General features: G+C 43.8%; 1 protein-coding gene across 2 annotated transcripts in view; it reads left to right on the top strand.

Annotated features, from left to right (window-relative positions):
• KCNH5 (potassium voltage-gated channel subfamily H member 5) overlaps positions 1-26,839 on the top strand; it is a 537,229-nt gene that overhangs the window by 173,667 nt on the left and 336,723 nt on the right. For both annotated transcript variants that reach the window (XM_077265846.1, XM_077265855.1), the window contains one exon: positions 13,980-14,095. In XM_077265846.1, coding sequence (XP_077121961.1) covers positions 13,980-14,095 — 116 coding nt within the window. The remainder of the gene's footprint in view (positions 1-13,979; positions 14,096-26,839) is intronic.

Raw genomic sequence — 26,839 nt, 5'->3', positions numbered from 1 at the left:
CCATCATATTGTATTGGGGCTGTGGGTGACCATCATACTACATAAGGCCCTACAGGGGACTATAACCCCTTAAGCCCCGAGGGTGGTTTGCACGTTAATGACCGGGCCAATTTTTACAATTCTGACCGCTGTCTCTTTATGAGGTTATAACTCTGGAACGCTTCAACGGATCTTGGCGATTCTGACAATGTTTTCTCGTGACATATTGTACTTCATGATAGTGGTAAAATTTCTTCAATATAACTTGCGTATATTTGTGAAAAAAATGGAAATTTGGCGAAAATTTGGAAAATTTCGCAATTTTCCAAATTTGAATTTTTATGCCCTTAAATCACAGAAATATGTCACGCAAAATACTTAATAAGTAACATTCCCCACATGTCTACTTTACATCAGCACAATTTTGGAACCAAAATTTTTTTTTGTTAGGGAGTTATAAGGGTTAAAAGTTCACCAGCAATTTCTAATTTTTACAACACCATTTTTTTTTAGGGACCACATCTCATTTGAAGTCATTTTGAGGGGTCTATATGATAGAAAATACCCAAGTGTGATACCATTTTAAAAACTGCACCCCTCAAGGTGCTCAAAACCACATTCAAGAAGTTTATTAACCCTTCAGGTGTTTCACAGGAATTTTTGGAATGTTTAAATAAAAATGAACATTTAACTTTTTTTCACACAAAATTTATTTCAGCTCCAATTTGTTTTATTTTACCAAGGGTAACAGGAGAAAATGGACCCCAAAAGTTGTTGTACAATTTATCCTGAGTACGCTGATACCCTATATGTGGGGGTAAACCACTGTTTGGGCGCATGGCAGAGCTCGGAAGGAAAGGAGCGCCATTTTGCTTTTCAATGCAAAATTGACTGGAATTGAGATGGGACGCCATGTTGCGTTTGGAGAGCCCCTGATGTGCGTAAACATTGAAAGCCCCCACAAGTGACACCATTTTGGAAAGTAGACCCCTTAAGGAACTTATCTAGATGTGTGGTGAGCACTTTGACCCAACAAGTGCTTCACAGAAGTTTATAATGCAGAGCCGTAAAAATAAAAAATCATATTTTTTCACAAAAATGATCTTTTCGCCCCCAATTTTTTATTTTCCCAAGGGTAAGAGAAGAAATTGGACCCCAAAAGTTGTTGTGCAATTTGTCCTGAGTACGCTGATACCCCATATGTGGGGGTAAACCACTGTTTGGGCGCATGGCAGAGCTCGGAAGGGAAGGAGCGCCGTTTGACTTTTCAATGCAAAATTGACTGGAATTGAGATTGGACACCATGTCGCGTTTGGAGAGCCCCTGATGTGCCTTAACATTAAAACCCCCCACAAGTGACACCATTTTGGAAAGTAGACCCCCTAAGGAACTTATCTAGATGTGCTTTGAGAGCTTTGAACCCCCAAGTGTTTCACTACAGATTATAACGCAGAGCCGTGAAAATAAAAATTCTTTTTTTTTTTCACAAAAATGATTTATTAGCCCCCAGTTTTGTATTTTCCCAAGGGTAACAGGAGAAATTGGACCCCAAAAGTTGTCCAATTTTTCCTGAGTACGCTGATACCCCATATGTGGGGGGGAACCACTGTTTGGGCGCATGGCAGAGCTCGGAAGGGAAGGAGCGCCATTTGGAATGCAGACTTAGATGGATTTGTCTGCAGGCGTCATGTTGCATTTGCAGAGCTCCTGATGTACCCAAACAGTACAAACCCCCCACAAGTGACCCCATATTGGAAACTAGACCTCCCAAGGAACTTATCTAGATGTGTTGTGAGAACTTTGAACCCCCAAGTGTTTCACTACAGTTTATAACACAGAGCCGTGAAAATAAAAATAATTTTTTTTTTCACAAAAATGATTTTTTAGCCCCCAGTTTTGTATTTTCACAAGGGTAACAGGATAAATTGGACCCCAAAAGTTGTTGTCCAATTTGTTCTGAGTACGCTGATACCCCGTTTGTGGGGGGAAACCACTGTTTGTTGTTGTCCAATTTGTCCTGAGTACACTGATACCCCATATGTGGGGGGGAACCACTGTTTGGGTGCATGGCAGAGCTCGGAAGGGAAGGAGCGCCATTTTGAATGCAGACTTAGATGGATTGGTCTGCAGGCGTCACGTTGCATTTGCAGAGCTCCTGATGTACCCAAACAGTAGAATCCCCCCACAAGTGACCCCATATTGGAAACTAGACCTCCCAAGGAACTTTTCTAGATATGTTGTGAGAACTTTGACCCCCAAGTGTTTCATTACAGTTTACAACGCAGAGCCGTGAAAATAAAAAATCCTTTTTTTCCCACAAAAATGATTTTTAGCCCCCCAAATTTTTATTTTCCCAAGGATAACAAGAGAACTTGGACCCCAAAAGTTGTTGTCCAATTTGTCCCGAGTACGCTGATACCCCATATGTTGGGGTAAACCCCTGTGTGGGTGCACGGGAGAGCTCAGAAGGGAAGGAGCACTGTTTTACTTTTTCAACGCAGAATTGGCTGGAATTGAGATCGGACGCCATGTCGCGTTTGGAGAGCCCCTGATGTGCCTGAACAGTGGAAACCCCCCAATTATAACTGAAATCCTAATCCAAACACACCCCTAACCCTAATCCCAACGGTAACCCTAACCACACCCCTAACCCTGACACACCCCTAACCCTAATCTCAACCGTAAATGTAATCCATACCCTAACCCTAACTTTAGCCCCAACCCTAACCCTAACTTTAGCCCCAACCCTAACCCTAACTTTAGCTCCAACCCTAACCCTAACTTTAGCTCCAACCCTAGCCCCAACCCTAACCCTAGCCCTAACCCTAACCCTAGCCCTAACCCTAACCCTAACCCTAGCCCTAGCCCTAACCCTAGCCCTAACCCTAGCCCTAACCCTAGCCCTAATCCTAATGGGAAAATGGAAATAAATACATTTTTTTAATTTTATTATTTTTCCCTAACTAAGGGGGTGATGAAGGGGGGGTTTGATTTACTTTTATAGCGTTTTTTTTATATCGGATTTTTATGATTGGCAGCTGTCACACACTAAAAGACGCTTTTTATAGCAAAAAAGTTTTTGCGTCTCCACATTTTGAGACCTATAATTTTTCCATATTTTGGTTCACAGTGTCATGTGAGGTCTTGTTTTTTGCAGGACGAGTTGCCGTTTTTATTGGTAACATTTTCGGGCTCATGACATTTTTTGATCGCTTTTTATTCGATTTTTGTGAGGCAGAATGACCAAAAACCAGCTATTCATGAATTTCTTTTGGGGGAGGCGTTTATACCGTTCCACGTTTGGTAAAATTAATAAAGCAGTTTTATTCGTCGGGTCAGTACGATTACAGCGATATCTCATTTATATAATTTTTTTATGTTTTGGCGCTTTTATACGATAAAAGCTATTTTATAGAAAAAATAATTATTTTGGCATCGCTTTATTCTGAGGACTATAACTTTTTTATTTTTTGCTTATGATGCTGTATGGTGGCTTGTTTTTTTGCGGGACAAGATGACGTTTTCAGCGGTACCATGGTTATTTATATCCATCTTTTTGATTGCGTGTTATTCCACTTTTTGTTCAGCGGTATGATAATAAAGCATTGTTTTTTGGCTCGTTTTATTTTTTTTCTTACGGTGTTCACTGAAGGGGTTAACTAGTGGGACAGTTTTATATTTTTGGTCGTTGTACTTTTATTGTTTTTTTTATTATTTAGATAAAGAAATATATTTATGGGAATATTTTTTTTTCTTTATTTAGGAATTTTTTTTTAAACTTTTTTACTTTGTCCCAGGGGGGGACATCACAGATCGCTGATCTGACAGTTTGCATAGCACTCTGTCAGATCAGCGATCTGACTGACAGCGCTGCAGGCTTACCAGCGCCTGCACTGGACCCGGAAGTAATCCCAGCAGGACCCGGATGCAGCCCCGCGGCCATTTTGGATCCGGGGCCTGCAGGGATAGGAGGAGGCTCCGGGGGTCTCAGGGAAGCCCGCAGGGAGCCCCCTCCCTGCGCGATGCTTCCCTATACCGCCGGAACACTGCGATCACGTTTGATCGCAGTGTGCCGAGGGTTAATGTGCCGGGGGCGGTCCGTGACAGCTCCTGGCACATAGTGCCGGATGTCAGCTGCGATAGCTGACACCCGGCTGCGATCGGCCGCGCTCCCCTCGTGAGCGCGGCCGATCGCATATGACGTACTATCCCGTCGGTGGGAATTAAGGCCCACCCCACCTCGACGGGATAGTACGTCATATGGGATTAAGGGGATAATAACACTGGTCAACGCAATTTTTCTGGCAAAAGGTTTTAAAACATATTTTAAGTCAATTTTGGCTGCTGATTACGAATATGAACTCCGTTTTTGGCTATCACATCCGGATTTCGAGATATTTTCAATTTTTGATGAAAATTACTCCTAATATTTTATGATAAAAACACATGATTTTCAATACTACATTTTGTATATTTTTAATCAAGGAATAACAAAGATTACAAAGTCTATGTACAGCAAATCAAATATACTTACAGAATTAAACTACAAAATATAAAAACACATATATATGGCACACAGATGATTGACAAATGGCAGCTATTCAAACCTTCTTTTCTTGGCTGATCTGTGAGGTACAGCTTCTGGGTTGTCTCTCATCAAGCTCCAGCAATAGTCAGCCATCATATGTGAGTCCCACTGGCCTTGATACCGTTCTTCCATTGTTTTAATGTCCTGATGAAAACGCTCCCCTTGTTTCTCGCTCACATCCCCAAGGTTCTCTGGAAAAAAGTCCAAATGGCTGTGTAAATAGTGAATCTTGATACTCATTCTATATCCAAGATTTCGCAGACTCATTAGTAGCTCTTCATAGTCTTCATGGGTTCCCCCCAACCCCCATATAATTGACCCCCACAGGCCCCCATATAGTATGATGGTCCTCCACAGGCCCTTGTTTAGTATTATGGTCCTCCCACAACCCCATTACTTTATGATGGTCCCTCCACCACCGCAATACAGTATAATGGTCCCCCCACACTGTATGATGTGCCCCCAAATCCCTCAATGCAGAATCTTCAAACTATATGAGGGCTGTTGGGGATCATCATACTGTATTGGAGTTGTTGAGTATTATACTGTGTGAAGGGACCATCATACTATATGGGGATGCAATAATGAGAAGAAAAAATGCAATAGCACTCACCAATGAGGTGCAATAACGGTCCTTTATTGAAGAGACGGGTACACAAACGACATCTTCACGGCAACGGGGGTGAGAAAAGGAAGTGAGCAGGGGATGACGACGGCAACCGTTTCGCGCTAATCCAGCGCTTCTACGTGACCCGTAGAAGCACTGGATTAGCGCGAAACAGTTGCCGTCGTCATCCCCTGCTCACTTCCTTTTCTCACCCCCGTTGCCGTGAAGATGTCGTTTGTGTACCCGTCTCTTCAATAAAGGACCGTTATTGCACCTCATTGGTGAGTGCTATTGCATTTTTTCTTCTCATTATTGCATTCTTGTGGACTTTTTTCATTGCAAGCACCTCCAATGCAACGAGGCAAAAGACTTCTATGAATATAACATACAGATCAACCGTTCCTTTGAAAATGAGCGGCAGTGCGGCTTCATTTTTTCTTTGACTATATACTATATGGGGAGCTGTTAAGGACATTATACTATATTGAAGGCTGTGGGAGGACCATCACACTGTATTGGCGCTGTGGGGGACCAATATACTATATAGTATGATGTGGGGGGAACCATCATACTGTATTGGGGCTGTGGGGGCATATAATGCTGTGTGGTAGGTCTATCATACTGTATTGGGGTTGTGGAGGGACGATCATACTGTAATCGGGTTCTGGGATTACCATCATTTTATACAAAGGCCTGTGGGAGACACTCATTATATGGAGTAAACCTATACAAAAACGTCCTCTTGGCCAACAGAGAACATACCTCTATGCCACAACATTTACACCTACAAGAAAAAACCCGGCTATGGATACCTAAATAAATATACACAAAATCTATATATCACTAATTGTGTACAATGTATTTGTGCACAAGAACCATGCCAGAAATAGAGGTATATAATCAATGCAAAATGTATTATTCCAAATTTAAATACATAAATAGACAAAAATGAATAGGAGACAGCAGCTAAAGATAACAATCCCCATGAATAAAATTAAGGCGTTATTACCTTGGGACATTTTGCAGGATAATGCAGGCTTGCTATCAGAACAGAAGGGCCTCGACGCGCGTTTCACCGCCGTGGCGCCGCCGTCGCCTCCTGATGAAGCCACGGCGATGAAACACGCGTCGAGGCCCTTCTGTTCTGATAGCACGCCTGCATTATCCTGCAAAATGTCCCAAGGTAATAACGCCTTAATTTTATTCATGGGGATTGTTCCTTAACTGCCTAGGGATCGTGCAATATGCCTTTCATTCATTTAGTAGTAGGTTCTTAAGGCTAATTTATCAAGTCACTTCATATACAAAAAAATCCCTCTTGTATCACGATTTCTGACTATTTACTGTGACGTTTTGGCAGTGCAGTGCTACAGCAGGATTTTTCTGTGTCATTTATCAGTGCACTTGTTGCCATCTTTTGTCATCTTTGCACATTAGTTATCTTTAACTGCTGTCTCCTATTCATTTTTGTCTATTTATGTTTTTAATTTTGGAATAATAAATTTTGCATTGATTATATACCTCTATTTCTGGCATGGTTCTTGTGCACAAATACATTGTACACAATTAGTGATATATAGATTTTGTGTATATTTATTTAGGTATCCATAGCTGGGTTTTTTCTTGTAGGTGTAAATACTCATTATATGGAGGTCTGTGGAGAACCATCAAACTGTATTGGGGAGGTGGGGAACCATCATAATGAATTAGGACTGTGGGGAATCTTCATACTATATGGTGGCTGTGGGGTATCATCATATTGTATTGGGGTTGTGGAGGACCATGGGGCCGTGAAGGATATCATATTATATGGAAGGCTGTGGGGGAATCATCATACTGTACTGGGGCTGTGGGGGGCATATAGTACTATGTGAGAGGTCCACCATACTGCATAGGTGTTGTGGGTGGACCATCATGCCATATAGAGACCAACATATTACATAGGGGCCTGTACGGGGACCATCATACTATATGGGGCGTTTTAGGGAACAATCTTACTGTACTGGGGTTGTGGGAAACCATTGTACTATATGGAGGGCTGTGATGAGACCATTTTACTGTGTGGGGGGAACATCACACTATATGGAAGGCTGAGGAGTGGACCATCATACTCTGTGGAGACCATCATACTGTGTGTAGTGACCATTAAACTGTGTAGGGAGCTGTGGGTTAATATCATTATAATGTGTGGGGGAACCATCATGCTGTGTGGGAAGGCTGTGGTGGACATTATACTGCGTGGAGAGGCTGTGCTGTCCGTCATAATGTGTGGGAAGGCTGGGGTGACCATCATACTGTGTGGGGGGGGGCAGTGTTGACCATTTTACTGTGTGGTGTTTGTGGGGCCAACATACTGTGTATGTGGAACAGTGTGGGAACATTATTCTGTGTTGAAGCATTTTTTTGGGTATCATACTTTATGACAGCAAAGCAAAGGATAACGTAGTGGGCGAGAACACTGAGGGGATTCAGTAGGGGCAAAATAGCTATGTTAGGCTGGTTTCACATTTGCTGTTGTGTCCACAGCGTTTCTGATGCATACATCCGCATGCGTCTTAATTTCCTATCTTTAACATTGTAGGCGCAGGTGCATGCTTTTGCATGCGTTCGCCCACGTTTGCTTACGCATGCGTCTTTTTGCGGTGTGCGGCAGGGCGCGGCTAACGCACCATGTTGCAATTTTTGAGGCGACAAATTTCCATCAAAAATGCGCACGCATACGCATGCGGATGAGTGCGTTAAAAAAAGCATTACTGTCCATGTCTTTGCATACGCATGCGTTCGATGCGCTTGCGTACTTCAGATGCGCATGTCTAGGAACTGATTTAGACACGCCTACTGAGACACACCCTCCCGGAAATATCAAACGCATGCGCATAAAAATAGCAAACGCATGTAAAAACGCATGCAAATGCGTTTTTTTGCTGTCATGTGTAAGCTGAAGAGGATAAAAAACGCTGTGTTATCATGTGTTTGATGCGTTTTTGCATGTGGTTGCTGTTGCAGACGATACGCTGCGGACTCAACCGCAAATGTGAACCTAGCCTAGGTGCTGCGATATACAGTATATCCCTCTCCGAAAGTTGAGAAGTCTGCCCTTCTGAGACTGAGCCTTTGTTCCATGAAAGGACTTTTCCATAGGGATCCTGTGATTTTTATGTGCGCCCCTCCTCAGAGGCATTATTTTAAGGAGGCACACTGTGGAATCACTGCCATTATAAGGAGAGCACAGGGGGCATTATTATTATTATTATAAGAATGGACAAGGGTGTTTGTATTATAAGTACATTTGGTGTAATTATAATAAGAGGTCACATGGTTTTTTTTGCCTTCCTCTGGATCAACATGTTAGGGCATGTTAGTTTAGGCTATGGGTTGAACAAGATGGACTTAAAGTCTTCCTTCAACCTTAATAACTATGTTACTATGTTACTATGTTACTATGTAAGGTCAATTATTATAAGGAGGCACAGTGCAATTATTATTATAAGGAGGCACGGGGGGCATTATTGCTATGAGTAACTGCAGAGGGAATATTATTTGTAGGGGCGCAGAGGAGGCACTGTTATTGTGTGAGGTACAAAAGGAGAGTAATATTACCGTACAGGGCACAGAGGGGCATTATCACTGTCTAGGGTACTTGTTGTAGCACTATGTGGTTTGTGTAGAGATGGAAGAATGTGAGGAGGCGACTGGAAAAGCAGCAAGTCAAAGATGTCTCTGTGTTACATTTTGTAGGGATGATGGATGGATGGATGGATGGATGGATGGATGGATGGATGGATGAAGAGGTCATTGGCATTCTGGGCCGAATAAAAAAGAAAAAGGAAAATGAATGACAACAATCAGCAAGAACATAACTGGTGAGAACCTCTACAGTACACATGTAAGGAGGTGGCGGGAACCCTCATTTGCCTCCCCTCTCTCCTTTGCCTCGTGTGATATGTCACCTATGTACTAATGAGTATTGTCTTGCAATGTTCTATTGTTATTCTTGTGCTGTGTTTGTCTTATCCTCATGTTCTACTATTGTATAATATAATGTATGTAGCTTAGAGATAGTAAGGGGTTAATTAAGGGGCTGGGTCAGCTGGCTCCAAAAGGAACAGGAAGTCCCTTTTGGCAGTTCAGTGCCCGGGCAGGCTTGCCTCTGGCAGGACGTGCTCTCCGTCTGGGAGCATACTGTACCCCCTGGAAGGAACGGAGCTGCCAGTGGACTGTCGGGTAGCAGGCACAAGGACTGTGTGAGTGCCTCACAAGAGACTTTTGCTCCTGGAAGCCAGCTGGGAGCTGTTGCCTTCACTGCTGCAGCCATTGCTGTGAATAGGAACAGTTCAGGGATTGTTACCTTTCTTCTCTACCTCACCTATTAAATCAGTTGCCACTGTTGGGCCCTAAAGAGTGTGATGTGTGGTGCATCCGTTCCAGCACGGAGAGCAGCCGTACATCTGAAGTAACCCACTGTGACTTGGGGCTGGGACTAGAACTGTCTATTCATGTGCAAGGGGCCGGGGTGCTCACTGACTGTCACCTAGTGAATTCACCCATGACTACCACCCCATGCCGCCTTGTTACACACACATACAGTATGTGGTCTGCAGAGCACTGATTTAGACCTGATACTACCAATATACGGTCACTGTATGGTGATAGTATCAGTTCTAGTACAGAGGCTTTGGTTAATGATCAGTATTATCACCACTGTATATCTTGTGATATTTGTCTGTTATATTGCAATGTTATTAAATTTTATATAATGTTATTATTGGAAATATAGTTAATAGTCTTGATTTCCTGTAGGCAGGGTTCTGTAAGCAATAGAGACTAGTGATGAGCGAATGTGCTCGGATAAGGTGTTCAAGTCTCTGCGGCTGCATGTCTCCATGTCTCGCTGCTGTTTGACATCCACAACACATGTAGGGATTTCCTGTTTGTTAGACAATCCCTGCATGTGTTACGACTGTCGACCAGCCACGAGACATGCAGACGCGGGGACTCATACATATTACTCGAGCACATCGAAGTCACTCGGGTAGCACCAGAGCATGCTCAGATAACACCTTATCCAAGCATGTTAGCGCATCACTAATAGAGACCATAATCTGGGGAAGGGGCAGCTACACCATGGGCCTATGTGCTTTCAAATGCTTTCAGGACTGAATTCTAGTCCCAGTCCGTCCCTGCCTATGTGGAAGTTCAGATTTTTTTTTCATGAGGCACAATTATTACTACCTTATAATAGCTTTTAAGTGGAAGACCCCTACAAGTTACAGCATAGAACGCATTATTTTCAAGGCTTACCTTTTGCTAAGAGAGAATGCCCTACATCTTGCAGTGGCTCGTGGCTACAAAAGTGGAAATTGGAAATAAAATGTCTTCCTTCTTCCGAAAACATTAGTTTGATAGGTTAGGTTGATATTCAAATGATGATATAGGTAAATAATGGTTTAAAAATTAAACTGTTTGCATCTGACTTCTTGTAAGAAGAGAGGAGCATGCACAGGGGCCCAAGAGGTAAGGGGCCACTACCACCTCCAAAGGAGGTGATGAGCTGTAAATGGCCTGACAGTGAACAAGCATTATGGTCCACAGACACCCCCCATGTATCTTGGGCTAGGTTCACACTGCGTTAACAGCAGCTCGTTCAACACATGCATTAAACGGGCTGATTTAACGCAAGTGCCAACATGCCATCGCACTAGCGCAGATAGAGCTAGCAGATGCTCTATCTGCGCTAGCGTTGACGGACCCGGAAACGCTGCAGCTCGGGTCCCAGGGTCCGTCACTCAATGACGGTACATCGCTAGCGATGCGCCCGAAATAGAGGTTAATGGCAGCGTTAACGGACTGTGTTACACCGCGTTATGCCACGGTGTAACGCAGTCTGTCTAACGGACTGCTAGAATGCAGTATGAACCAAGCTTTACACGCGTGAATCCGGTTAACTTTCAAGCAGTGGGATACAGAAAAGTGATGGAACCTCTTTGCCAGGTTTTGCCATCTCAGAAAGAAGAGGTTGGTGTTGTTTCTCCCTCTACACTCAATTCCCCACTTCCTTGTGGACCCATTAGATTATAGCCATCTGAATGGGATCAGCTGACAATCTGATGCATATAGAGGCCTCACTTCCTTTTTTGGGGTTGATAAGAATTGAGCATCTTCAATGTCTCCTTTTTCAGTCAGAAATCAGCTGCCAATGGGTTACACCCAGTATCCTAACTGGAAACTTGTGGGCCCGAATGCAAAGGCTTCACCAAGGACCCAACTCCCATTCTCATAGGTCTTCTCTTATGGGCCAAAGGACCTTTTGAGTGCAGTAGTCTACAGGGTCCAAATTTGACTGTAACTACGGCATCCATAATAGTTATGCTGGTGGTTACACCAAAAGGTGCTTTTTGCACTCTTGATGTGGCCAAACAGTTGACTACATCTCCCCACCTTCTGGTTTTGCATCTTTCTCCACCCTCATCATGCTTGACTGACTTTATAGCAGCCAGAGAAGGGCAGAGATAGACTGGTAGCAAGTAGGTGTGAATGTGCACATCACGTCAAGGATGCACACTCGTTTGTGCTTGGTTTGAACAATCATTTTGTGACAACAGAATCATTGCTACAATTTTACGTCACATTCAGAAAGTCGTATGAATTGGACCAAGATCAGACTGTAATGCACGGAGTGGCTGGTGACTCTCCTGACCTGACCGTGACAGCTGCATAGAAATACATGAAGTGGTCACGTTCGGGAGGGGAGAGCTGACGGCCAGTCCATGCACTGCGTTCCAATCTTGGTTCGATTTCTACAGACGTCTGAGTGTGACATATGGAGGTGTCAGAACAACTTGTCATGACCCAGTAGAAAGGGGGATAGAACAAACCAGAGCTAGGTCCCCTCTCTCCATGGCCACCAAGGCCACCGCATGTTCAACTTCTATAGGATAAATGCCTACAAGTAAGAAAATAAGGAATGAAAAAAAATCTGCACCTGAAAAGTCCAGAAGCACTTCGGAAAGTTGTGATGATCTCATACATTTAATAAATTAGTGGATTATTTTTTTAGAAGATAATTGAGAAAGTAAAATTACTGTTTATTTTTTTGCAACAATCCATGCATAAAGGTTGTACAGTAAAATATACAGGTGCTTCTCACAAATTTAGAATATCATCAAAAAGTTAATTAATTTCAGTTCTTCAATACGAAAAGTGAAACTCATATATTATATAGAGTCATTACAAACAGAGTGATCTATTTCAAGTGTTTATTTCTGTTAATGTTGATGATTATGGCTTACAGCCAATGAAAACCCAAAAGTCATTATCTCAGTAAATTAGAATACTTGATAACACCGGCTTGAAAAAGTTATTTTAAAATCTGAAATGTTGACCTACTGAAATGTATGTTTAGTAAATGCACTCAATACTTGGTCGAGGCTCCCTTTGCATCAATTACTGCATCAATGCGGCTTGGCATGAAGGCGATCAGCCTGTGGCACTGCTGAGGTGTTATGGAAGCCCAGGTTGCTTTGATAGCATCCTTCAGCTCGTCTGCATTGTTGGGTCTGGTGTCTCTCATCTTCCTCTATGGGGTTAAGGTCAGGCGAGTTTGCTGACCAATCAAGCACAGTGATACTGCACATGGCCATCTACTTCATAAACCAGATTACTAGTCTTTACTCATTTAACAAAGTGAAGATAATACTGGGTGCTCTCATGTTCAAGACCATCCTTTATTATCGAGTGGTCTTGATTGAACATTGGTCTTTTATAGGTTGATCCTCTACAAAGCTGCTAGAAAGAAAGCATCTCTTGTTCTTTAGGACTTGCCATTTTAGGGGAAATTGTGATATTGTTAATTTCCACTGGGGTAAGAAACGGAAGACTTTCTGGTCATTGCCGACTGTTCTAATAAGAGAGCATGAGTCAAAATGGACAACTGTTTTACAGAGGGAGATCATATTGTGTCTTATCTGCAATGTCATATTCAAGTTAGAGGACCTCATGCTGTGTTAGAACATGAGCAGAGGACAAATAAGTATATGTGTGGCTACAAATAAAAATGTCTTATCTTCCAAAACTGACTTTTTGGACTAATGGTTCAGAAAGGGAATTTCTTCATCCCATCCTCACCGATGTCTTCCATTTTCTTGTCAGTTGTATTGCCCTCTAAAAATTCTATTATCACCCTGTACCCAAGAACGAGACACTTCTACATACAGAAAAAAAATTCACTCATACAGGAAAAAAAAAAGTCTCAAAACTTTGGAGTTGCATTCATCAGTCCAGTCCTACACAATTTTGGAAAGTTTAAAGTTTAATAGGACTTATTCTAGAGGGGGGCTGGAACAAAGCGCAGCTGGGTGGAGGCCCCCCATGACTGCTTTGAGCCGGGCGGTCTTTTTGAATAATGCTGCGGCTGGGGATAGGAGGTCGGCAAGGGGGGGAGGAGTTAGGAAAGGGGAGGTTGTAGGGAAAGTGCGGGAAAACCGCCATTCCCTACCTTAATTCAGGAATTAATTCTGGTGGTTAGGTTACATACGTAGGAAAAGACCCTACTCGGCATACGCGGTCATGAAAGTGGCAAAAACTTTCTAGCAGCGCCTCCTTTCATAGAATGTCTCAATAATCCAAACATGTGCAGAAATCTTTCCATTAATTTATAGATAACTTTTAGGAAATAATGAGATCAATATAAATCAACAAAACATGATCCAAAAACATCTAAAATCAGTATATTTTATAGTTGATTTTGCCAAAATGATTAAAGACCTACACAATTTACGATTGCCATTTTTATGTTTTTCTCTAAAGGATGGACAAAATTTGCCCGCTTAACTCGCGCATTGACGAACAGCCGAAGTGTTTTGCAGCAGTTGACTCCTATGAACAAAGCAGAAGTGGTCCACAAACATTCCAGATTAGCAGAAGTAAGGGATTCTTTATTTCTTCTCATTTCTTCATTGTTATTTTTGTTTTTTTTGGTTGTGGTAAACCAAAGGATTGCATACAGTGAATATTACTAGGTTACTGTCATTAAAGGGGTTATCTGCATGACTGCAAGTGTGTGATATTCATACATGCGGTCACATTACCTTGCCAACCGCACATTTAGCGTTTCCTACTCCCATACTACCTCTTCATCTCGCCCCCTCTCTGTTGGTGTCCCTCAAGGCTCTGTCCTAGGACCCTTACTCTTCTCAATCTATACACTCGGCCTGGGACAACTCATAAAGTCCTATGGCTTCCAGTACCATTTATATGCCGATGACACTCAGATCTACCTCTCTGGTCCAGATGTCACCTCCCTGCTCTCCAGAATCCCAAAGTGTCTATCAGCCATATCCTCCTTCTTCTCCTCTCGCTTCCTCAAGCTCAATGTGGACAAATCTGAACTAATTATCTTTCCTCACTCTCGCATATCTTGCCTACCTGATCTATCTATCAAAATAAATGAAATCACACTTTCCCCTGTCCCCAAAATCCGCTGCCTCGGAGTAACCCTTGACTCTGCCCTGTCCTTCAAACCGCACATCCAAGCTCTCGCCACCTCCTGTCGCCTCCAGCTCAAAAATATTTCCAGAATCCGTCCTTTCCTCAACCCACACTCTACCAAAATGCTCGTGCATGCCCTAATCATCTCCCGCCTCGACTACTGCAACATACTCCTCTGTGGCCTACCTTCTAACACTCTCGCACCCCTCCAGTCCATCCTTAACTCTGCTGCCCGTCTAATTAATCTCTCTCCTCGCTACACTCCTGCTTCCCCTCTCTGCAAATCCCTTCACTGGCTCCCAATTTCTCAGCGTATCCAGTTTAAATTACTAACACTGACCTACAAAGCCATCCATAATCTTTCTCCTCCGTATATTTCCACACTAATCTCTCAATATCTTCCCTCACGTAATCTCCGGTCCTCCCAAGACCTCCTCCTTTCCTCCACGCTTATTCGCTCCTCACCCAATCGCATCCAAGACTTCTCCCGAATATCACCCATCCTCTGGAATTCAGTGCCCCAACACATCCGGTTATCCACTACTTTTGGATCCTTCAAAAGAAACCTGAAAACCCATCTCTTCAAAGAAGCTTACAGCCTGTAAAGACTACACGGCCACCTCAACACCACTGGAGCTACTGCAACCCTTGACCTACTGTCTCCTTCCCCACAATCCTGTAGATTGTAAGCCCGCAAGGGCAGGGTCCTCTTCCCGCTGTACCAGTCTGTCATTGTTAGTTTTGTTTACTGTAAGTGATATTTGTATTTTGATGTAACCCCTTCTCATGTACAGCACCATGGAATTAATGGTGCTATATAAATAAACAATAATAATAATAATAACATGCCGACTAGATGTGCCTGACCTCCCTCTGTACAAGTGTATTGAGAGAGTTTGGACACATCAGGTTGGAATGTGGCGGAAAGTATGCAAATTGCATAATTGTGCTCACATGACCAACCGCTCCCGGAACCAGCACCAGAGAATCCCGACAGTGGGCAGTGCAAGTGATGTGTGAGCGATGTGATGATTCACAAATCTTCAGTTACATACATACCCCAAGGCCAGACAACCAGCTTAATAATCCTCTACTTTTTCTAATGAGATCTGAAAGCCAGCATTTAAAGGGAATCTGAGAGTCGCATAATGTAGGGGCAAAGACCCTGTTTTAGCAAAATGCCACTTATTGGCCTGCTTGCTGTAGTTTTGATGAAATAACTTTAATCAGCAAGAGATTATCACTAGAAGACTAGTTAAACCTGCTGTCATGTAGTCCCACTCCGCCCCTACTACTGATTGGTAGCTTTCTGCCTATGCACAGTGCACACAGAAGCTGTCAATCAGTGATGTGGGCAGGGTTATACAGAGCTCAACATTCAGAGAAATGGTAAATCTGCACTAGATATTTATCAAAACTACAGCAAACAGCCAAGTAATGAATACATTGCAGGAATCAGGGTCTCTGACGTACGTCATGCTGCTCTCAGCAGAAACCTGCTGACAGTTTCCTTTTATTACATACAGTATGTATTAAGGTCTTATTCTTCATGTTGAAATAGAATGAAAATTGAAAAACGTCATAGCTGTTTGACAAATGTTTGATCGGTGGTGGAGAACTTCTTGTTAGCTTTCATTAATCTGCTTAAAACGTTCGACTAAACAAAGTGGATGAAAAATAATAAACAAAGACTTAAAATAGGAAATGATTTGTGGCATGGCACAAAACATGTAGAGAATAAGGCACCAGTGATCACTAAAAAGGAGCAAATTGCTCCAGAAAAAGGGAGAAACAACAATGATGAATCGCCGCCATAGTTTGTCTTCACGGGTACAGATGGTGCAAATTGATTCACAGGACCTGGATAATCGTCGACAATGTATGGCCGTTGGACTGGAGTCATTGCAGAACGGCTTCTACCTCCCAGGATCTGCAGTTCTTTTTTTGATTAGCCGGCCTGGCTAATCAAAAGAGCCGCTGAGGATGCCGGGAGGTAGGAGACGTTTCGCCGTCTCCCATCGAATAGCCACAGATTACTGCAGGTTCCTGTGAAACGATTTGCACTATTTACTGAGCAATAATTATATTTGGACATTATTATTTTTCATTCTTCCCCTTAATTCACCTATTATTTTAGACATATCTCTATATTTCCTTTTTTTGGAGGCCATTCACAGGCCATTTACTTAATGGAACTCTTTACAAAGTTCGCTACTTAATTACATATTAATTAGGAGAAAACTGAAGCGCTTAAGTAGGTCAGCGGCCTCCAAATACAGAGGATCCTTCACACTTACAGTTAATCAATTTGTTTCTCTAATTTACTGAGTCTTTTCTATTTTAAAATCCCTTGGAAAAAAAAATAATTTCAAATTTGTAATATTTTTTTTCTTTATATAAAATTCAAACTATATTGAGGTCTTAAACTAAAATCAGATGTCCAAGAGTTTAGTCCTGGATTCAGTACCAGAGCCTTATATTTAACCACCGTTATGATACTAATTAGAGTTAAAATTTGTAAAGTTGAGAATTGTAGAGTTCAAGAATCCAGATCCAGTGGCCACGTTGGTAGTCATTGGCTGCCAAATCAGAGCCCTGTAAACCACTACCTCCTACCTGCCAGCATCCCTGATTGCTCCGAGCCAACTAATCAGAAGAGTAGAAGACGATATCACATTGAAAGGGCTGCGCTGCGGTAAATGAGAAACCTTTTGTGTTACAAAATGGTTCTTTATTGTTCCAATGCGGTTCGGTACCGGACCAACACCTTTTCAAAGTAAAAAAATGCAAGTTTCAAAATACTAGTTTTTTTACCTTGAAAAGGTAACGAAACGCGAAACTGTAAATGAGAAACCTTTTGTGTTCCAAAACGGTTCTTTATTGTCTTAACGCGTTTCTTCACCTTTTTCAAGGTAAAAAAAAACAATTATCTTAATACTTGTATTTTTTACTTTGAAAAAGATGCCTGTCCAGTGCAGAAATGCGTTGAACCAATAAAGAACCATTTTGTAACACAAAAGGTTTCTCATTTACAGTTTCGTGTTTCGTTACCTTTTTCAAGGTAAAAAAACAAGAACCATATTTTGAAACTTGTATTTTTTTACTTTGAAAAAGGTGTTGGTCCGGTTTTTCTCCTTCAGCCACGGTGTCAGCAGCAGGTACACGCGTCTACAGGTGTTGTGCCTTCACACCGCCAGGTGAGCGCATACTCCTGCCTTTCACTATCCTTACAAGGTGATACTGCTCTGTGTGTGTGCGCGCATTTGTCCCCCAACAGTGTTTTATTAATCAGAAGAGGTGCCCGAGATTCTGTCTGGAATAAAGAAGTTTGCAATGGTCTGGTCCCATGACCAAGGACTTCCACACGGCTAGATCCTGTGATTCTTTTTGCACAACGTTTTATGATCATTTGACCATGGCTTTAATGGCTCACAGGTTATGCTCAGACTAAAATTTCTGCTAAAATTCAATAGGTTCAATATTTTTTTAAAGTCTGGTGACTTAGTTAGTATTGCAGGAAAATTAATGGCTTGTATCATGTGGTATAGTAAACTGGAAACTAGCTTAAAAGTTTTTTTAATTCCAGTAATGTGTCAATTTACTAGGCTGCGTTTTGCGGTTTCAATAAAATCAGTGTTTAATCAGCAGGAGATTATCACTACAGGACTAGGTGTCTCATGCCTCATGGTCCAACCCCGCCCTCATCACTGATTGTCAGCCTTCTGTGTAAACTGTACATTGATAGAAAGCAGCCAATCAGTGGTGTGGGAGGCTATACAGGGTTCAGTATTCTCAGCTCTGCTAGATCTGTAGCAGAGAAAACTGCAATACTATCACAGCTGCAACACCCTGACACATCTTTGGAATCAGAGTCACTGTCCCTGTAGTGCCGGCATCCCTGCACACTTCTCTCCTCCCCCGGCAGGGATGCTAACTCACTCACCGCCACGGCCCCTGTCCCGCACTTCCTCTTAATTCTGCTGCTGCCCGGGGTCTCCTTAAAAGGACATCGTGTGCCTTCATAAATGGTCCTAAGCCAATGGCTGGGAGATTCTTATTATTTAAGGCACTACCACCTGATGGAAGGTGCCTGAGCAACCTTGCCAGCATTTGCCTGTACCTGTCTGTCCCTGCCAGTACCTGCCTGTTCCTGTCTTTCCGTACCTGCTGTGCGTTCCTGTATACCAGCCATCCCGGTCCATACCTGCCTGTATACCAGCCGTACCCACCTGCACCTGCCGTGCCCATCTGTATACCAGCCGTACCTGCCTGCACCTGCCATGTTAGTCTGTATACCAGTCGTACCTGTGTGTACTTGCTGTGCCTGCCTGTATACCAGCTGTACCTGCCTTCACCTGCCATGCCAGTCTATATTCCTGCCGTACCTGCCAGAACCTGCCGTGCCTGTCTGTACCAAAAAGTCTACTCCTCCTGGCTGTTCCAACTACTTGCACTCATTGGGGGCCAGATGCCGTGTGTCCAAGGTCTGTCCTGGAGTAGCATCCAGAGCCAAGTCTAAACCCACCATCAGGGCTCTAGCGAAGAGTCAGGTGTTCACCTAGTAACGGCCCTTCAGGCCCTCCTTTGTCAACTGCACAGTGGTTCCACCACTTCCATTATAATCCCTACATTATCCTGCTCTCATATTACAAAGCAAACACCTGCTGACAGATTCCCTTTAAAAATAAACTAAACTGTGATCCTCATTGATCAACTGCAATCTACAGTGGAACCTGGAACCTAACAACGAGTATTAATTTCCCCTGCAGTGCCACCATAGGGCAAATGAGATATTACACTGTGCCTATTAAAATAATAAAACCAATCAGCTGTCTGTATAATACAGCTTCTACAGATCCTCCAAAAGGTAGATACTCTCTTTGTAGCTGTTCAAAATTATGTAGATCCTAAATAAGAACCTTATTAAAAATTAATAAAAATGGCAACTATTTATTAATGAGTTATCTATATCAGAACCCGTCATGGAGCAGGGAAAATCGAGCTCCACTGTTACATTTTGCGCATTAGGTTTCTTTAATCCCTTTTAACAGAGCATTGCAATTAATGTGTTCCGTATATTTGCTATTTATTATGAGAGATTGATAATCAAACCAGCTTCAAAACACTTTTTTCACGGTTGCACAAAGGTTTTTTATTGCACGCCTATGCCTAATTAAAATAACAATAATTTTTGATTGCCTTTCTAAATTTAGCTCTTTTTTGAAGTGGAAATGCTCTAGTTTGCATGCTATAACTATCTTTTTTTTTGCGGCTTTCATATTATTTTTCAGGCCGTTTTGTACAATTAACCTACTCTTTCCTGGCGACTGTTTTCGAACAGTTTTAAAGTGTTAGTAAATCGAGAGCATCTTGATAATATTTAGCACTTTCTCAAAATTCAACGCGTTTCGCAGACTGATCTGACATCCTTTTCTTTGCACATCTGTAATTAATCCCCTCTGGGGTAAGGTTACGCAGGCAGCCTGCCTTTGCGTGTGGTGTGTAATAGGACATGGACTGTCCTGTCCTGCATGATTCATGCACTGATGAGATCCTTAGATTGCCCCAATTAATAATTCACTGGGTGTTGTTAGCCTTTGGAACCTAATCAAAATGTAAGATAAAAGTAGCTCCTTCTACTTGAAGGCAAGCGTGTCGGTTATCGAGTTGGACCTATTCGCAAGTGTTACTGTGTATCTGAGCAACCCAAATCCATATATTTGTTGCTTTTACTTATCCCGATAAATAGTCCCTAAAATAGAAAATTGTTTGATGTTCATGCTGCAGAACAGCCATCCCCGGGGGGGAGCTACATTAAGATTCCTGTAGGCGTGAGCATTTGGGGGGGCGACTGTCTCCTGAGATTCTCTAATAAGAGAAAATTCCAGGTAAAAGTTGACATTAATTCTACAAAACTGGATGTTTTCTCGCCATCGATGTATATAAATATTATTCGTGTTACACACAGACAGGATATAAGAATATCTGTTAGATGTGACACAAATATCATATATATAAGATAATGATGCGCGAGGGCGAGAAACCTAAATGATAATATTTGGTAATACCTTAGACTTCATCCAAGGCCTAAGCAATCTTTTCAGTCTGTGTGGTCTTACCATGATAAAAAGGGTCCTGCAGGAACAGAAAAAAGTAAAGAGAGAAAATGTCACCATGAATACTTTTCACTGCTTTCAAAAGATAGAAACAGAGGGCATCACTACTCAGTAATCAGACAAAAAGGGGTTCACCTGGAGCATGCTGTATAACAATGGATTAAACAGAAGAGAGAAAGATGCATGCTGAAAAAGTCGGGAACACCCAAAAGTAGGTAAAAGAATAATTTTTATTAGGAACAACACCACATCACATCCAACAAAACAGACAGTTAAAAACAATTAAAACAAACAAAGAATGGTTCAGTGGCTGTTCACGCCCTTAATGTGGCAATAACCAACCTCAACTAAGGTCAATTGGCAATATATCAGTATATGGTACCAGAGAAAAATCAAAACATTTTATAGCGAACAAAACAATTTTATGCAATCCTATTATATGGTTAAAGGGAACCTGTCACCTGAATTTGGCGGGACCGGTTTTGGGTCATATGGGCGGGGTTTTCGGGTGTTTGATTCACCCTTTCCTTACCCGCTGGCTGCATGCTGGCCGCAATATTGGATTGAAGTTCATTTTCTGTCCTCCGGAGTACACAATATTGCCTTGTGCAGGCATGTACTACGGAGGACACAGCATGAACTTCAATCCAATATTGCGGCCAGCGTGCAGCCAGCGGGTAAGGAAAGGGTGAATCAAACACCCAAAAACCCCGCCCATATGACCCAAAACCGGTCCCGCCAAATTCAGGTGACAGGTTCCCTTTAACCAATAAACCTATAAATATGCAAAGATACAAAAATGCCCAGCATGAAATGGCGAAGGCTGAATGCCCCTATTCACAGCACCATGTTATAAATCAACTGGTTAAAGGCTAGAAAAGTTAGCCCCCAAAAATTATTATACTGACCCAAAGAAATAAAATAATGTCCTTAAGATGAAAAAAAAGTTATAGAAGAAGTGAAAAATGTTGAATACAAGAAAACCTTACTTACAGAGTAGATGACATCTATAGGGAGCAATCCAGGTTCAGACCTGCTGGAATGAAACTATGAAATAACTATCTGGAGCCATATTTGCCAAAAAAACTTAAGGAGGGTTGGTGTACATGTACATTATGGCAAGGTTGCACATGCCCTTTCTATACAGGGCAGATGACGGCTGCAATATGCAACAGCAGGGATGGGCGCTAGCTTGTGATTGCGGATTTTAACTATTGAAATGCCGCTGTCAATCACCAACAGCGACATTTAAATGGAGTGATTGTTGGCCTTTAGTTGCTTAGAGTATATCTTGGGTTCCTTTGTGACTTCATAGTCTATTAGATGCCTTGCTCCTACAGTGATCTTTCCTCATTAACCACTCATGAGGAGGGAAATAATGGTCTTGAATTTCCTCAACTTGTACACAAACCATCTGACTTTGGATTGATGGAGTCCAAACGCTTTAGAAATGGGTTTGTAACCTTTTTTCCAGCCTGATGAGCATCAACAATGCATCTTCTTTGGTCCTTACACATCTTCTTTGTTCATGCCATAATACAAGAAGATCAGACTTTACTAGATCCCTGTTCTTCTTTAAATAAAACAGGTCACCCACTCATACCTGATTGTCATCCCATTTATTGAAAACCTTCACATAATTTTACCACTCCCAAACATATTTTAGACTCATTAGTTTGTGGTTCTCATTATCTACTTTTAGGACTTAGGTGAAAATCTGATGTAGTCTTAGGTCAAATTTACGCAGAAATATGGAACAATTCTGAAGGGCTCACAAACATTCAAGCACCATTGTAGTTTGAGATAGATAGATCTTGTACACTGCATTATTTTTTCACATACAACACTGTTTGGTCTTATTTTAGACCTACATCAAAGGACTGAAACATCAAACCTTGCTGCCTGAACAATATGTTTTTCATGCCTCTGAATAATCCATATAAACAAGTCTTGATGTTCAATAATAAAAAACCGGTTCACTGGCGTTCGATAAAACATCTAATCTTCCAGAATCTAGAACGGTGACAGGATTGTATTTTCTTTTCGCATGAGTTTCCACAAATAAGGAAGCAGACATTAGGAATAAAGTGTCAGATGAATTTGACCGAGTTGTTTTGCAAGATAAGTTTGCAGAGCGAACTAGTGTTTGGCATTTCACATAGGCATGACCAGCTTTAATCCCTCTTGAATATCCCTCGATAGTGACAACTGTCTTGATGTCCTAATTCATATCCTTCCATCTCCTCCAATGCTGGAGCATGTACAAAACTTCCATGGAACATATCGGAGCTATGACAACTGTGATGTATCCATTGAATAGGTGGATCTTACAAGGTTTCCATCAGGGTTTGATGGCAAGAAGAATGCTTGCCAACAAAAATACTGCAAAAAGTGAATACTACTAATTTTACAAAACCTTAAAGAGACACAGATGAGTCTCAAACTATTTAGTTGTTCCAAAGTCAAGAATGGTTTAATGGTTTGACCCAAGTCCTCTGTGAAATTGTAGGAAGACTATCTGTACCGGGGCTTGCAGTAAGTCGTTCTCATTCTCAGATATTTTGAGAGTTGATCTCTCATGTTTTCTAGGGTTATCATTCCTTTAAAGGGTGTTGAACAATAAATGTGCAGCGCCCCAGAGTTCTGGTCGTTGCAGTACTGTGGCTCTGCCACTAAGGGGAGCCATGGTACGTTCGATGGCACTGAAGGAGTTCCTCCAATCAGGTATCACAGACACCAATATGTTTCACAGCAGGGCCTCCGGGGGGAGCTAAGGGTGCTATTCATTAGGCCACTCCCCACCATAGTGGGTAAACTGGGGGTCAGGCAGGAAGTTAGAAGAGAACGCTGACGGGATTGAACAGAGCAACACCCTGTGGCAGAGGGTGTTGTGAAGGGAGAGACTGTAGGGTCTCTGCCAGGGGTGGGATCCTGGCAGAGGCTTGGCATTGAGAGAACGTAACGGGACCGTGCCTGCTCAGCTTAGCGGCGGTGCCCAAGAAAGGACTAGAAGCGAGGCAGATTGTGCTGAGTGAGAAACGAGATCAAGCAGAAGGAGAATACCAGCAGGGGTTTTGTTGAAAGAGGCAGCACCCTGCTGAGGCGCAATACCGGTGGCCGGAACGCCGAGGGAGTGGATTAGAATACAGCTTCAAGCCATACTCCAAACAGCGGCAGGACAGTCGGTCTCAGGCGGGCTGTCTACCACATATCACCTATGAAGTCTTGGGGGGCAATTGCGGGAGAGGGGCGTCTCTAGGGTCCCGGAAGAACTCCAGGCCTACCTGACAAACGGGTGCCATTCCAACCTGAATACAGGGAAGGGGTGGATTACAGAGGAACATCAAATCGAGTTGTGAGGGAACTTAAGAAACAGACACAACCGTTGTGGGGTCACTTTCCGTGAGCACAGCAGGGAAGGACTACAACACATAGCGCTAGAGCACAACCAGAGAACATATTACCGGGACCGGAAGACCGGCAACAGAGGAGCTAGTTACCACATAATAATGGGCACATAGCCCTCAGGCCTGAACCGAGGCCACCCACTCCATAATACCACTAAGAACAAGGAGAAAGAAGGAGTATATTGGGTATCAAAAATTTATTAAATATATACGATACAAATCTTAACATTAATTACGTGTATGAGCGGTCAAAAATACAGACAACATATAAAGTGCATATTGGATGAGGACGGGAATCGCTCTGGTGCATGGGGCCCTAAAGGTAAACTAATCTGCACAATAGTGCAGGTAAGTAGAAGAAATGGCCATAGGCTGCCATGTGGCTGACACAAATACAAAGTAATAACATCCGTAGTCAATAATGTAAGGCCACAAGGCGTGCTTACCACTGCAGTAAAGGGGCTGCACCAAAACACCAGGCTGGGACCAGAGAGGAGACCCCCGACGCGCGTTTCGCTAACGCAGTACACAGCTTTCTCAAGGGGATGAACATAAGGGGGCCGAGAAGGACCTTAAAAAGGGGCCGGAATCAGGACATGTGACGTCTCACATGTCCAGAGGCGGCCAATAGCAAGCGGCAATACCGGCGCATGCGCGGATCGGACGGCAGGCCCTGTATCCAGAAGCAGCGTCCAGCTGTGTACTGCGTTAGCGAAACGCGCGTCGGGGGTCTCCTCTCTGGTCCCAGCCTGGTGTTTTGGTGCAGCCCCTTTACTGCAGTGGTAAGCACGCCTTGTGGCCTTACATTATTGACTACGGATGTTATTACTTTGTATTTGTGTCAGCCACATGGCAGCCTATGGCCATTTCTTCTACTTACCTGCACTATTGTGCAGATTAGTTTACCTTTAGGGCCCCATGCACCAGAGCGATTCCCGTCCTCATCCAATATGCACTTTATATGTTGTCTGTATTTTTGACCGCTCATACACGTAATTAATGTTAAGATTTGTATCGTATATATTTAATAAATTTTTGATACCCAATATACTCCTTCTTTCTCCTTGTTCTTAACACATAGCGCTAGAAGGAAGGCACAGATCTCCACCTGAGAGGAGGACTCTGGAGGTGCCATTGGACCGGCTGGACTTGCGTAGCCTGGTGAACCGTGTTCTGGACTGAGGACTCAGAGATCTCCAGTAAAGAGGTAAAGAGACTGCAACCTGGTGTCCTTGTTATTTACCGCGACCTGCACCCCACAACTGCACCGCTACACCACCATTAGCACCACTTATTTCACCGGACGTCCCCCACTGACGGACAGGGCCACGGACCGGGTCTAGCCACCGTGACAACCCCAGGACTGAGATCCCAGAGGCCCGGCTCCGGGTACCCCTCGGCCCTGCGGCGGTGTGGGGGCGCGCCGCAACTTGGCGTCACGAACAGGATCTACTTAAGCCTGAAGAATCAGGTCATGTGTGCCTAGAGACTGTGATTTACTGTGCTTGGACTGTACTTTATTGTAAGACTGTGCTGCGCCAGTTGCCGCCAAAATCCGCCGCCATTACAGCGCTGAGGAGAGCGCAGGAAGAGAAGAGGGGCGTGAAGTGGGCGTAGGCAAGCTGGAGAGCGCGAACAACAATGGCCGCCCAGTCTAAGTATTTCTGTGTCCTGAGGACGTGCCCGTCAACAGCTGAGGTACGCCTCCTGATCTTGGTCGGAGGGTGGAGACCATGGGGACGGGGCCGCCCACGGAAGAGACCGCGGGAAGAAGACGCGGGAGAGGAGAAAAAGATGGCGACACCCGGAGCACCATGCGGAGCTGACCCGGCCCGGCCTGAGGCTGCGCAGCCTGGGGTAGCCCCAGAGATACCAACACTGCGGGGTCTGACCCTCGCAGGGCCACAGATGGGACGACCCCCTGTACCGATGTCCGCAGAGTGCGCGGCTGCAGCCGAGGCCCGACAGTTAGCACGCCGGCTGAAAGAGGATGCCCGTGTGCTTGCTCGGATGGGTCAACCAACGGAGATCCGCTTGTCCCCAGTATCCCCCGCTCCGTCCCACCTGGCCGCGTCTGAAGGCACGCTACCGACTCCGGACCTGAAAATAATCCCGGACGCCGAACACTTCCGGCGTCTGATGGCCGCCTGGCGGAGCCGACCCCAGCCGGCGGAGCAGATTGATTCGATTGGCGCGCCGGAGATTCCGACCTCGCACTGGGGTGTGGTGGTGGCCTTTAATCCCCGATATGGGAGAGGAGTGATCCAAGAAATTGGAGAGCCAGTACAAGTTCGGGTAGACCGAGAAGAGGTGGAACCTTGCCGCGGGGGGTTTGATCGCGACCTGGAGCCAGGAGATGCTGTCACCTATACGAGGTGGAAGAGGGACGCCAGTGAGACGGGCTGGTTCGCTCAAGGGGTCCAGCGATGCATCGCCCTCCAGGCTGCTGCGGGGACACCAGAAGGGGATAGTCCCGGAGGAAAGGCAGCAGAACCCGGCCCCGCGGAACCGCAAGGAGCCCAGCCTCGCCGCACTCCAGAGGGACGTGTGCACCTGCCGACAAGGAGGACCCCCCGGAGGGGAATCTTATCCTTACTGGGACCAGAACGGCGTCCTGGCTCACCGGGCCGATCTGTTGGTCTGGTGAGGCCAGAAA

This window comes from Ranitomeya variabilis, chromosome 1, assembly GCF_051348905.1.
Source record: "Ranitomeya variabilis isolate aRanVar5 chromosome 1, aRanVar5.hap1, whole genome shotgun sequence".
NCBI classification, from domain to species: Eukaryota; Metazoa; Chordata; class Amphibia; order Anura; family Dendrobatidae; genus Ranitomeya; species Ranitomeya variabilis.
The sequence above is the reverse complement of the archived record's forward strand: the minus strand, read 5'-3'. Positions and strand labels throughout refer to the sequence as shown.